The sequence below is a fragment of the Doryrhamphus excisus genome, linkage group LG16, assembly GCF_037039965.1.
Source record: "Doryrhamphus excisus strain RoL-2023G ecotype Guam linkage group LG16, RoL_Dexc_Guam_v1.1, whole genome shotgun sequence".
NCBI classification, from domain to species: domain Eukaryota; kingdom Metazoa; phylum Chordata; class Actinopteri; order Syngnathiformes; family Syngnathidae; genus Doryrhamphus; species Doryrhamphus excisus.
In genome coordinates this window covers 8179267-8194189 of record NC_136372.1, presented here as the reverse complement: position 1 = coordinate 8194189, position 14923 = coordinate 8179267, and the positions used below count along the sequence as shown (strand labels likewise).

The following is a 14923-nucleotide window of genomic DNA, read 5'->3' as shown; positions in this document are numbered from 1 at the left end:
AATCGATCGATTAATCCAGTAGTTTTGAAAGGGGGAGAGGGACGCAAAAAAAGTTTTGGAACCACTGGGTTAATCGTTTACCCAATTAACCCCCAACTATTTTGGTAATGGATTAAACCTTTTTGAGTTAAATATCCTATGATTATAGCTTCTCAGAATATGTTGACATTTCCCAAGTCATCCATGAAAGCTGGCCTATTATCTTTGTATTTTAGCCAAAACAAGATATCCACACATTACATATAGCCAAGACATTGTGGAAGCTGGAGTGTGCCAACGGATTTGTTGTATCTTCAAAAACTACGGCGCTACATTCAGAAGAAAACATGATTTTTATGAATAAGTATGGAAGTACTATTGATATCACTATCAATCTAATTTCATGCTCAATGAATTTAAATATGTAACTCAAATAAACACAGGACAAATATTTAAGGTGTAAATCACAATATGGGGGGGGGGGACTATGATGCTTGGTGGAGGTCTGCGCTCCATGAGTGTTTTGTAGTTTCTTATGGGAAAAAATGACTTGGTTAGAGTACATGTTGGTTAGAGTTGGACCTTCTGTAATGGATTAATGCCGCCAACCAATATATTATATTTTACTTAACCTAACAACTTTATCCTTGTTATTTTTTTCTCCTAATTTCTCCTAAGTTTCCACAGATCAGTGGTGCAAGCTGTCAATTTGTTGGATATGATTATTTTGTTGGGAATATAGCAGTGCCCCCAATGCTACTCAGGTCTAGTCCCACCTGCACAGTGAAGGCCCGAAATCACATGCTTGCTTTTGAATAAAAGTAAATTCTGTCGTGAAATCGAAAAAACATATCCTTGCTGCATTGGCTCGTTACCTCGGGATGTTGACGTCTGCTCGGCCTTGCAAGGACCTCCTCCATCTCCCACTGAGGAAGAGAAAGAGACAGTAAGTAGTCGTAAGTGTTAATCAGGTCTGCACTGACCTCGCGGGCAGCCATATTGATATTTGAAAGGCTAATCCTGTAACACCTTAATGACATAGCAATTAAAATACTTTACAATGAACATGAACTTTACCTGGTCTGTTGAAGCTTTGGGCTGATGGCTAAATAAGAAATGTTTTTAAAAGGGACACACAGTTAAAAAAAATATAGGAGACACGTTTACAACAACAATCTTTATTTCTTTAAAATAAGATAAAGGGACTTTTTGTTATTATCAATAATACAAATACAAAAACAGAATACACATACAGAGTATGGCAGTTTGGGAAATTAAGCAAGAATGAAAGTGACATAGATGCTTGGGAATTGACTAAAATGGAGAGCCAATGATCTTGTTTAAACATGTTTTTAAATGATGGCATTAAAATGTTCAGCTTTGGCCAAACGAAAATCCAATAAATAAGGCACAATTTGAGTGAGCCAACCGGGATTGTCGTAGAAATTCTGATGTTATTTGATGTGGTGCATAAATAGATATTGCTATAAAACAGTGGCAGTGAGTACTGAGAATTAAAAAAGCCATACATCAAGGTCCTGGTATTCATGTTTAACGTGTGAGCAAATGCAGCTCGTGGCAAAGGGATACAAACATACCATATGTGCTATTTTCATATTCCTTCTCAACCTTTTTGCACACTGAATGATGATATGGCATTCGTCATACACACACACACACACACACACACACACACACACGCACACGCACACGCACACGCACACGGTCAGACACGGATAGTGACCAAGTGCAGTCCAAACCACAGGGCAGCACTGCAAAAGCAACCTTGAGAAAGAGTAAACGTGTACAAGATTATTACAGAACATCAGTCCATGCTGACCCGTTTGGGAACCTCGGGTGAATCCATCAGGAACTTTAGGATGAAAAAAGCGGTTAAAATGGACAACTCTTCACTCTCGCTAGTGAGAGAAAGTCACTGGAAACAAAGAAAAGTGCCTCTGTCAGGACTTTAAAGTGTCTAGCCCACCGGTAAGACGGGGCTGGATGGAGTGGCGTTGGGGAGGGGTATGGGGGGGGGGGTCATGGCATCTGGGCCAAAGTCTCATACCGAATTGGGGAGTTGAGGATCAAGGACGGTGCGGCTATATCTCATGGGCGGTGAGATGATGATGTTCTGGCACACCGTTGGCGTGATTGGCCGCTGTGTTGTTCTCATTAAGGCGCCTCACGCGGTACATTTCGTAGTGGATGCTGCTGGTGATGTCCTTAATGTTCTGCATATGGGTTCTGGAAAAGGTCAGTAAGGCGCGTGAGATGTCAGGAAGGCTCAAACTGGTAGGTACGACACATCTTCAATGCAAAGTTCACTCACCTGATGAGGAGATCTCGTAAATAGGCAAACTCACAGTGGGCTATGTTCTCAACTAATGGAGGAAACACATCATTTGTTATATGCAAAATGTCAGAACGGAACAACAATCATTTAGCAGCTGGGAAAAAGGCAAAGAGAATGTTGGGAATTGTCCACTAGAGGGAGCATGTTATTCACAAAGCTCTCAGAATTGCAATTAAATAAAAATTTGTGTAATGGATATTGTTTAAGTGGATAAGTGGAAATACTGAAAGAAAGGCTCATGAGATTTTAGGATATTGTGGGATATATTTTAATGAATGAAACAGTCCAGGGTGTACCCCGCCTCTCGCCCGAAGACAGCTGGGATAGGCTCCAGCACCCTCCACGACCCTCGTGAGGATAAGCGGTAGAAAATGAATGAATGAATGAATGTACAGAATATTTTTTGCATTTTGGAAATACAATACAAATACTAATACAATCGATCCCCACCTCACGGTTGGGCGGTCACACTCTCTGCATATTTTGGATAATAATATTCAAATTGTACAATATATTTGTGTAAATTATGTTGTGTGTTGCTGCCAGCTTTCTAAGTAGAATACTGTATAATGAATGCCAGTAATTAACAGTTTCTTAATGTGCATTTTTTGGGATTTTAATAGATGCATTCATTATTTGCATAGGGAAGGAACCAATGTGGCTCTTTTGCTAAATGCATCTGGTTCTCATTCATTTATTTTGCTGACATTATAAAGTTAAACAATACAAAAATCAGTGTTAAAAAATAACATTTAAAAAACAAAGAAAGAAAAAGAAAGAAAACAAGTTAGTATGAGCTAGTTAACAATGTACATCATTGGGACTTATCTATTTGGACTACGAAGCCCTCTATAAAAAACTTCTAACAACGCTGTATCCTTTCATATACGTACATGCTGTGATCAGGCGTTAACAAGTACATTGATGATAAGATGTGTACCACTTAACGTATCTTGCCGTACTAAAAAACGTTTTCCTCTGTACATTGATTTAACCCAGGAGCTTATGCAGCATAGCTACAGCGACAACACTTACGATGTCAGCTCTCATTGGGATGGCTGTGTCTTCCAGCACAAGACGTGTGCTCCAGTAGCCGTGTAAAAAAAAATGCTGACAGCAAACTAGCATCTTGATCAGTCTTTGTGGCGAACTTGAGAGCTAGGTATCCACTCTTCCATCTGTTCCATCTTGTGTGACGCTGTGTTTCTTTTAGGCTTGAAAACGATTAATTAAAATACATACAATGTGCCTAAATATATACTGTATATTTTTTGGCCATATTAAAACTCAAGGCAGCATGATTTACTATCATATGAGAAAACCTGATAACGTAAAGCCGCAAAATCTGAACCACTGTATTCCATTCTCAAGATACACCGAATGTTATAACTGGTGAGTGTACAGCACATCTCTGTTTTCAGTTTCTATGAGCAGATAAGAGATGTTTCAGCACTCTGCACACGCTGCAGGAAATGAAACTTCCCCTACGAGACATGTGCCTCCTGTCTGCAGAGATAATATAATTAAGGACAAGTAAGAATTACTGCTACTAAGCGGGGGCTGTTACGATATTGCTACTAATGGCAGTGCCACTTCTCGTGCTCTCGCTCTCGAGTCACTAAATTGTGCAATTCACTACCTGGCTTTGTTTACACATACAGTCTACCAAAGGTGAAACTGAGAAGTAAGGATCGGAAAAGAAAGAGAATCTTTACCTTCAATGGTTCCCCACTTGGTCTTCCTCCCCAGCAGCCTCCTGCCATTGACCTGGTACTCCTGATCGCTGCCCACCACAGCAAAGGGGATCATCTCCTACACACAAGATGACAAATGAGCAGTTCTATATCAAGTTGCATTCAGGTACCTGGGAACTGTGAGAGCCTCCAACTAAAAATCCTTACTCTGATCTTCTCGTTGATCATTCTGTCCTCGGCATCCTCGTCAAACTCCTTCTGAGGGTAGATGTCGATGCCATTGGCTCGGAGCTCTTCCCTGATCTGCTCAGGGAACAAATTGAAGATATTTTGACAGTGTTCAAATGATTTCTGCAAACAACTTAGTGTAGCTTTAAAAACATAGGTGTTTATATATTATGCAGGACATACTCCAAGAACATGGTTAGAAGTTACCTTTTTTTTGAAGAAGTCCCTCTCCTCTAAGGTGAGTGTATCCGCTTTGGCAATAACTGGAACAATGTTGACCACCTTACTGAGACGTCTCATGAACTCAACATCAAGAGGCCGCAGGCTGAACAAGCGAAAGAAAGAGACATTTAAGCATAACCCCGGTGAAAATACGACAGTACAGTTGTTTTTTTTGGGTGATAAAAATAAGTTTTAAATGTATCAAGAAAAAAAACCCAGGTTCAGTAAACATGACAATTTACCAAATTGGGTGCATTAACAAAAGGATAAAACTCCTTGAGGAAAATCTACAAATGGCAATTATGGACAGATCCACCACATTTGAACATCATAGACATCTACATAAAGTATAGTGTACCAACACAGTTGATCCAGTGTGTCTGAAGACAAACGTTGCCATTTAAAATACACTACATCATAAAATCAAAGTTAGTAACCAGGGTGGTTGAAAAAGGCAGGTCGACATGGTCAATTAGCGACACTAATCAACTAATGATTTATTTCGTTGCACATGCTGTCCAGCCTTAGCGGCTTTCTGCTTATGACAGTACACACTTTTAGAAGTGTGATATAGTGATCCTCTCCTCAGGGACTGCAATACCTCCGCTATCTTCTGGTTTCTCCCGAGGGGGATCCACCTCCCACTTTGAAAACCCCCACTATTGTTTACGCATTCTATGCATATACAATACAGAGCTCCTCCACCAGAGGGCAGCTGCACCCATGACCTACTTCTCTTCTGTGTTTCTTGAGAACTTTAAAGCAATAGTGACCTGTTTGGAGGGGCGTTGCAGGAGTTAATGGCAACAGCAATAACACATGCGGAATAGACGGTCCACATCCCAGAGACACGTGCACACGCGCACACACACATACATACACACATGCAGTCTTGCTTGACCATCCTGTCCCTCTCCATTAGGCTTTTAAAGGCCAACGCAGAGCAGCTGCTGGTCGTGACAACTGCAGTGAACGCATTACTGGTATGTGCGCACACACACACACACACACACACACACACACACACACACACACAAACACGGGGGCACAGAGCAGAGACAGGCCACAAGGCAAGGTTTGATAGCACTGTGTGTCTTTTGGCGTGAGGATGACAGCTGTTTGAAACATTTCACAACACTCGTGTGCTGTAAAGCTGCACGGCCAATCACACGATAAACAGCCTGACCAACAACCCCCCTAATTTATTCTTTGAGCCCCACACAGCGAGGAGGGGCTGCAGAGGCCAGTTAGTGCAGTCGGATCATAACCAGATGAGTTTGTGCAAGGGCTCCAGGAAAGAAGTGACTCTGTAATGCTGCTGCAAGGCCTGACCAGCCATCTTTCCTCTGCGTGTTTGTGTTGTGGGATATGTTGCTAAGTGCCGACAGGAAATGTGGATGTGCTCTGCAAGCCTGGGGACGTTCCGCACTCATTTATAGTGATAATGCTGACAAGAAACAAAAGGTAGCGCCTGCAGGGATTTTTTTTTCTAAGCAAGAACCCCAAGTCAACCCCCTGCTGTAGTGTGTTACCATAAGCCTCACCAGTGTCCAGTTGGCGGGATGAAGTATATGCAGCAATGAACTCTCGAGTCTGGGATCCTTTTCTTCCTGTTAATGTTTATCTCCTCCTGCAGATACGCCTCATACTGGTCGTTGATAAATTTCATAATGGGCTGCCAGCTGGTTGACGTCAGGGCAACACGGGGGCGGAAAAACACAAAGAGGATCATGTCACAGGAAAAGGTAACAGACAGGGGAGAGTGAAGAACATCAGATTAGATATGAAAATTAAAAACTCAATCAAAATGTTGTCATGACGTCAAGTGATAGCTCAGCTTAGTGAGCATCTGTAATATGAACTAAGTAGGTTTTGCTTTTTTGTTGTTGCCACTGCAGAATGTGATGATGGCCATAGAACCACATAGTACACAGGCATGCATGCAATATGACTCAAATGATAATAACGAAAGTAATGACAGAACAGCAGAACATAAACCAAAGAAAATAAAAAATCTGCTTTTAGTCTTCACGTGAAGAGACTGACCACCCAGACACATGCAGTAGTCATCCTCATGCATCATCACACAAATTAAGCGTGAGTACACAGTGTCTTAATTTTAAGTTATACACTTAAAAACATGATGCATGAAGTTAAATGCTACGTGTCGTACATCGGAGTGTAATTTAGTTTTATTATACAGCCGTTAACTTCTTTTTACACTTATAAGACTGTTCTAAGAATGCAACTTCAAACACGGGCCTGCACAGTTAGCAAAGGTTTTATGATGTCTGACAGTTGTCCACAGCCTATGGTTATTGTACTACAAAAATAAAATGGTATGCACCAGTTCTCGTTGTTTATCTGGTCCCCAAATCCAGGTGTGTCAATAACGGTCAACTTCATTCTCACTCCCTTCTCCTCGATGTCTGCGCACACACACACACACACACACAAACACAGACAGACAGACAAAAACGGTCGATCAATGCCATGTACATTCTTGAAAGCACAATTGTCCAAATAATGTGTCAATAATGCACTTTTCATTCTAAATGCATTTTGAAAGCAAGTATCCATCGATTTGATGGTAAAAATATAAATCATCAAATGTATGGGCAATTGTGTGATAATATCAAAAAGGCCACATCCCTATTCCTATATATTGAGAATGAAGGCAGCCATAAATGTGACGTGGCCCTCAATGAAAACAAGTTTGACACCTTCCTCTAAACCGAAAAATACACCATGTGATGATGTAAAGTGCTGTGAAGTGGAGATCAAAGATGGATGCATTGCTGAGTGCCAATGTGAGGCTGGAGTACCATGACTGATGGACTTGATTTCAATCGTCTTCGGGATCTTCTCCTGGGTTGTGGCCATCACAGACTTACGACTGACTTTAGACTTGAACAGCGTGTTCATCAAAGTGGACTTTCCCAAGCCACTCTGTCCTGTGAGTGAGAAGATACACAGAGGAGAGTCGGCAACGCAGGTTGGCACTTAGGCATGTTAAGTGGCAGTGAAGATGCACATTTGTGATGAGATGATCACGGTGATGAAAAGGGAAGGGAGTGTTATGGTGAAGTCCTGCTGCGAGAAGATGGTGATTACCGTTAGTCAGAACGTGATTAGAGATTATGATAACGAGACGTGTTAGACGAGTCGTCTGAAGATCTGACAAATTTGAAAGATGACTTGATTACAAGGCTCAGAAGGACAAATAATTGTTATGATTATGAGATGAATGGAAATCCACATATGACAGCGTACTACCATACAGACCAAAACACACTCCAGTCTCAGCATCTTACCTACGACCATGATGTTGAGCTCGAAACCTTGTTTCATGGCCTTCCTCCTCATCTGCTCCAGAATAGCATCAATACCCACATAAGTGAAGTCCACCACAGGGACGCCGGCTCGCTCGCCGTACGATGCCATGGCATCAGGCACCACTGCCTCGGTCATGGAGCTGCTGCTGTAGCTGGAAATCACCTCCGACTCTGATGAGACAAAGACAATGAGGGGTTCGGGGTTAACAGAGGAAGACGTCTCGTTTCCATTCCACGTGCAGGAAGGCCTGCACTTGATACTGAAAAATTATCCAGACCATAGGGGGGGGGCAAAAAAAGAAGCAATAATCTCGTCAGATGTAGAACACATTAAATATAATCACCAGCTACTTAAAAGCTACAATAAAACTGCTTTGCATGATACATACTCTGTATAACTCTGTGGACGTGTGTACTTTTACTTTGGCTCAACAATATAATGAATATCTACCAAAAGATGTGGTGATAATTATAGGTTATCACATGGTTTGTCTGGTATCAGGCCAGGTATCATGCCCCCAAGTGTCAGTATCAGTATGATACTGGCACGCTTATTATCACGTACTAATTAATCAAAAGACTATTTTGTTTCCAAAAAGTTTCAGTTTATTACATGTATTATATCAAAACAGTGTAAACTGTGTGTTCACGCTCGTGCGCTGTTCTCTGATTGGTTGTTTTACGGGCACAATACCAGAGCAGCGCGCTCTGAGTGGACAGCTACGGGAGCCGATACTGGACATGGTTAAACTCTATATTTTATCAGTATCACTGCCCTGGGCTTTGACACAGTATCATTTCGACCTTTTCCCGTATCATTCATGGGCGGTTTCTACCATTCATTTCTTTACCATTTTAACCTTTTTCATTTTGCAAATAAATTTTTCACACTACCCAAACTTGTGGAGGTGCACTTCATTGCAGAATGTAAACGTCCTGACTTCCATTTGAAACCGAGAGGGGAATCAGTACACAGCTTCCGATTCAGTCCAGCTGCATACTGATTTGATCTAAATATGAGTGCATGTATTGGTCACACCATTACAAGGGAAACTAAAGTGTGTTTGGTACTGTATCAAGGTCATTCTGTTCTATTTCTCACTACATTTTAGTGTCTGTTTACAAAGTGATTGATGGAGGACCATACCTCTTACAACGCCTCTTTCACAAGTTTTCAGAAAATGTAGACACAGACACAGACACACACACACACACGCACACACATGTTCACATTTCCTCCTCCTTCTTATCACACTGAGCTGGCCTGTAGGCATGCACACATCTTAGCACATGACAACATGAATGAAGGGTTTATCAGCTATTGGATTCCACTGAAGCACAAATCCAACTCCCCAGACCGTCTCTCCAACCAGCTGCCTCGTTTCAATCCACTCAATCAAGTCTGAATCACTCGGGGAGCTCACATCAGAGAACTGCACTAACAGGGTCCATGCACTTAAAACTTGGCACCGTCTTGATGATTGGAGGAAATCTGGGGCAGAATAACACTCCGGTGAAAACCAAGTCATGATCAACACAGGTCTTATAATGTGCTCCACTGTCCATCCATGTGTCAGCCCTATGGAAGCGTCTCTTTATGGCCTTCACAACTCCACTTCCCCATCCTGTTCCAGCAGTCAGTCAGCAGTTTACTGTGACTTATTGCCCTCCACCTCTTCACTACACCTCCTGCATTCCTCTACCTCTGCTCCCACCTTTCAGTTTCACCCTTTACTCTTGAAACTAGACAATTCTGTTAAAAATGCTTTCCTCCCTGCAGTCATGTATTTTGATTGCATGAGAGTCATTTTTAAAATCCCTGTACTTGCCAAACCTTCAAACTATGCTCTCCACCAATAACTACAGCTTTGATGCTATGCAAGAAAGAGGCGAAGGGTGTGAAAAGTCACTTACTGGATCAGTGCGCTTGCAAAACGCTTTTGCTCTGACACCACAAAAAGTGGTGATTAATACGCTGAGAAATATTGTTCAACATGTGCATGTTTTGACCATAGTGGTGCAGACATTGGTATGGGTCAGGAGCCAGTTAACTCAGGTGTCTGCAGACAGCCGGTTGGAGCGGGACCCTATAAACACTAAAAGACCCTTTCTGGTCCTGGTGAGATACCATCTGGTGGGATGTCATCTTGACTCTTTATTTCATGCCAGGTCAAAACTGGGATTAGTGCAGACCATACAGGGCGTAAACATTTTGGTAGGTGCTGATGGCGTTTTTCACTTTGGGGTACAGCCCTTAAATTTTTTTATCCACCGAGATCATTTTAAATCTGACACTAGGGGACGGGGATACACTCATCATTGAAAAGTTTTAGAATACTCCAATTCCTCTGGAGGAAAAACCTACATTTTGAAGTTTTAAGATGGTCCGTCTCTCTTCCATTGGTAATTCCCATTTTTCTAGCAATAAGTTACTTTCTCCAGTACAACAATGTTCAACTGATGTTCACAAAGGTACAGTACCACAGTGTGTTCCGAACATACATCTTTTTGCCTTAGATTGGTAACCATGACTTACCGTATGGAAGTTATCTGGAATATATCACTGCAGTCATATTACTATTCACACTGAGCTGAGTTGATCTCAGTGTGAAAACATTAGACAAGCTTAGTGCAAAAGTCTCCAAGGTTGTCAGCGCCACAAACTTGTACATCGGTCAAGTATCTGGAGGGATTTCCCCTGTATTAGATTGCCTTACAGGATGGCATGTTTCCAACTGAACAATAATAAGTGGAAAAAACAGAATGAGTCATGGCAGATACTGTTTTCAATTACAGGCGCCCAAAGAATTCTGTTCTCCTGCAGTATTGGGTTGCTTTTTGTTTTTGCAAATATGGTGGGCCTTCTGCTTTGCCGCAAAAGTATTTTGGAGGGGGAAATAGAGAAGAAATGAGTAGGGAGGCGTTTGGAGTGTGGGGAAATGATGTTAGAGGATAAGCAGGAGATAAGGGAGGCAAAAAGGAAGCAGGCCACCAAGCAGTGGAGTGTAGAAAAGATAATAAACATTCAAATATGGGAGTGTGGAAGGGAGGAGAAGAGTGATTGATTAGTGATTAGATATTTGTCGAACCCATTCCTCAGATAGCTGAAAGAAAGCTACTTTGTGCTTTTTCCATAGCAAAGTGCTGCAAATAGAAAGCATGCTTCCTATTTTTAGTAAAGATGAGCCATGCGCCTGCTGCCCAATGTGTTGATCTTGACAGCATGTTGAGCAGGTCAAAGGTCATGTTCCCACTTCGGGGCTAAAATGAGTCACATTGAGTTATTTCCCCTTAAGACAAACTGCTGGCTTGACCTCCACCACAAACTACAACTGGAGGGATGAATTTTGACAAAGAAAATATGGTACACAGTGAAGTGACATGAATTCATAATATTAGGAGCCCGTAAGATACCTTGAATGTGATAACAGACGAGCCTTTCAAACAGAGAAGCTTTTACAGCCATGTCAAATACGCATTCGTGTACTAAGCCCACTAAATGTCCCGTTTGTGTCTTTGCACTGCTCTAAAATGTTTTTTATGGGTTCTCTTTCAAAACATCAGCTCCTTTTGTCATATATTTACATTCCCAGGGAGGACAAAAGCAGCTTCGTCTCATCTTAACATGGCTACATTTGTTTTGATAGCAACCCAGATGTTTCTGAACAAACATGTGGCTGGCGGCTTTTCCAATGAGTCCTGAAAGAGACACTAAAATGCAACTGGCATAGAATGAATATATACACCATACCGTGGATGCAGTGGCTCAAGTAAACCATACGGGCTTAGGACAGGCCTGGGGGCAATGTTTTGCACATGGGGAAACAAATGATGAATGAATGAAAATTAACGTGTTGACATTGGTCAGTTTTGTTATTAAAGTCGGAGCGCTTGTGCAGAAAGAAACAGTTCCCAGAGTCATCATTAAATGGCTCCCTGCAGATATGTGCATGGTCTAACTTGCATATTGTTTGACCTAACACTGTCACATTTAAATTCTCTGACATATAGTATCAAGTATAAGTCAATGTTGTGCCATTTTTAGCACCACAAGGGCAAGATGATATCCGCACCAGTGCATCAACGAATGTCATATGTTAGCAGCATGTTGGGAAATGTTTGTAAATTGGCAAGAATGACAGCAGAGTCTGTCTAGACTGCCAGAGGAATGTGTTGTGTGGTGGTGCGCGAGTGAAACGTGGCCCTTCCAGCCTCTGCCTCTGACACCATTAGGCTCGTACCAACAAGGCCACTCATCTGGAACAAGTTGTTAAAAGCATATTCACCGATGCAAATGTAACTTTTCAAGGAGGCGGTATTCACCACCAGAATAAATTCCTCACATAAGTGCGTGTCGCTGCGGCTGCTTGTTATTTTACCTTACCTTAACCATTAACTCTAAAGCAGGTTTAACCAATACCTGAAATCACCCAGGAAGTTGTTTTCTAAAGGCTTGAGGAAGACACTGAATAATGAGCAAGCTTGCTATTATTTGCAAATTGCTAAGCATGATTAGACAGATTAGTGGTGAGCCAGTATGCAGGGGTCAAAGTGTATCAGTGGAATTGTTGGCTGACAACAAGCAGACGGATCACAAGGTATCTAACCTCCGTACTCTGGGGATAAGGATGTTTAACATGTCAAGAGACAAAGCATTTGAATTATTGAGCACATTTTGCACCTCAAAGTCGTGATGCAGAATGGCTCCATACAGGCTGACTGGTAGACACAAAGGCACACAAAATGGACAAGGTTACGGTGACCTTTTCAGCATCCTGTCAAACACCGGTGAAAGGCCAGTGTCTGCTCTCGCCTGCCAGTGCACCAGGGGCACCTTTCAACGGCTCTGCGTGCACACAGGAATGTGTGTGTGTGTGTGTGTGTGTGTGTGCATGCATGCTGGTGAGGCAAACCAGAGGCGGGTGACTTTTCTAAAACAGTGAAGAGTGGCTGCTGTTTTCCATCGTTTTGATTGTCAGAGAGACTTGTCAAGTACTGACCGGGTCAAGGCAAAATAACAAACAGGCAAAAAAAAGTATAGACCATAAGACACAAAAAAAAGAATTGTATGAAATGTGTGTAGAATTGAACACACAATGTGTAAAGGAGCTTCCATCCAGACCATCAAGATTCCGTTAGGGCGGAGAGTCGGTAAACCACATTATGCACATAAGCAAATGATGTACTTAGACTGCAAATTTAGGACATACACTGGTAATTCCCCCCCAGAAAATGCTTTGAAAGACATGCTAGCATACATATGATACAGTTATCCACAAAGTGTTATCATTATTAGACATATGGTCAAGCCCCGCCTGTGTCCCTGTGTTTTGAATAATGGCTGCCGTGGTTTTCAACCGTTCTTCCCCAAATTTTACATACAGTAGCCAAAAGGTGTGTACCAAATTTGGTGGTGATTTGATTAAACACACAAAAGTTACAGTGGGTGTTCTGTAGTGTGCATTAAGCCATCGGGATGATTTTTTTTTTCATTACAGCACCACCATTTGGTGTTTGTCAGAAAAATAATAGCACAGGCAACAAAGAAGGAGTGCATGTTTTGCCAAATGTGTACCTTTGTGTGTGTAGTGTTTGAAGAGTAGAAGAGTTAGCTCACATACATGTATGAATGAATGGTTATACAGTAGGTGACAAATATATACTAACTGATTTGCTTTGCTGGTGAAACATTATTCCTTAAAAATCCATAAAAAATATGTACATATTGTATACAAGTGAGTGAATGTGGGGGAAAAAAAGACATACTGTGCATGTCAATCAAAAGAATTACACATCCCTGAGCAGCAATGAATACCGGTGCTTGTTAAGTGATCTGGTAATGGATCAGCATGAGAACTGAAGCAGAGTGTCACTAATGAGACAAATGACAAGCACAAGTATACAAGCTATGCATGTATGGACGGAAGTTATGCAGAGAATGATTCCAAAGCTTCAAAATCAGCAAAACGTCTGTTATAGTTACCATGTGTACAAATAAAACACACCAAACCTGAATGCAATGATAGCCTACATATTCTTTCCATACAAACATCAACACCACCATGACTTGCATCGTCAGCATGACGAATACACAACACAGAAAACATTAACACTAACATGCACACTACCACTTACCGTATGTGCAGTGTATGTGGGAAAGAGTTGTCCCTGGTTGTAGCGCGGCGTGATAGTAAAAGGCCAAACTCTACTGTGGCTCTGGAAGCTCCCCGTGGCCCCTCCTACTCTTGCTCGTCATGTGAACTAGGACGCAGTGCAACAGGAGACACCCACTTCCTTTAGTTAGCTAGCCGCCCCCCCCAAGCCTCTAAGGGGTAAAAGGCAGCAATATGTGAAACAAAAGATACAATTTTAATAAGCAGGTTAAATAGGACAAATCGGAAGAGAATGTTGATGCATTTACAGACATTTGCAGCCTTTGGACAAAAATGTACAAAACGCTGTACTGCGGCAGTCTTGACCTTGTTGTCTGATCCCCACGCGATACAATCTTCACATCAAACTCATGCATTAGAACCTCACTACCAACCATTCACTCACATTCATACCTGGACAAATTACATTCACCAATTAACCGAACATGTTTTTGGAATGTGGGAGTCCTCGGGTAAAAAAATACTGACAAACCATTATCTTGTTGAGTCTTTGTAGCGAAACTGTGAGCAAGTGTCCACTCTTCTGTCTGTGAATGACACCGAGACTAGCGATTAGCGAGGCATCGTGTTAGTTAGCTAGTATCAATGCTCCGAGGAAAGAAGTTTTGGTAGTGTTTTAAATCATCAAAATATGGTAAGATACTGCAACTATTACATGTTATCAGTGTACGTGTTAATGCATGATCACATCATGTAAATATCAAACCATGCAATGTTGTTAGAGGATTTTTAGAGGGCTTCATAGTTGAAATAGGTGTATCCCAATGACAGCATTGTAAGCTAAAATTAACTTCTTTTCTCGTGTTATGATGCACAGAAAAGGGAAAGAAATGTGTTCATGTTTCACATAAGGACAAACAGCCTTTTTTAATTTAAAGGATACAAATTATGATTTTTTTCCCACTTTTGTCCTATAAAATGTAGTTAGAATGTTGT

At 41.6% G+C, this 14923-nt stretch overlaps 1 protein-coding gene across 6 annotated transcripts in view; it reads right to left on the bottom strand.

The window, feature by feature from the left end:
- Positions 1-1148: 1148 nt before the first annotated feature.
- septin9a (septin 9a) overlaps positions 1149-14923 on the bottom strand; it is a 60938-nt gene continuing 47163 nt past the window's right edge. For 2 of the 6 annotated variants that reach the window (XM_058049095.2, XM_058049093.2), the window contains exons 3-11: positions 7794-7985; positions 7305-7433; positions 6827-6908; positions 6024-6161; positions 4465-4582; positions 4237-4332; positions 4051-4147; positions 2312-2363; positions 1150-2226 (exon numbers count right to left, since the gene is read on the bottom strand). In XM_058049095.2, the coding sequence (XP_057905078.2) occupies positions 2082-2226; positions 2312-2363; positions 4051-4147; positions 4237-4332; positions 4465-4582; positions 6024-6161; positions 6827-6908; positions 7305-7433; positions 7794-7985 (1049 nt within the window). In that variant the 3' untranslated portion in view covers positions 1150-2081. Of the gene's footprint in view, positions 2227-2311; positions 2364-4050; positions 4148-4236; positions 4333-4464; positions 4583-6023; positions 6162-6826; positions 6909-7304; positions 7434-7793; positions 7986-13949; positions 14056-14923 lie in introns of those variants that run through there. The other 4 variants (XM_078796973.1, XM_058049096.2, XM_078796974.1 and 1 more) reach the window with 4 other exon arrangements.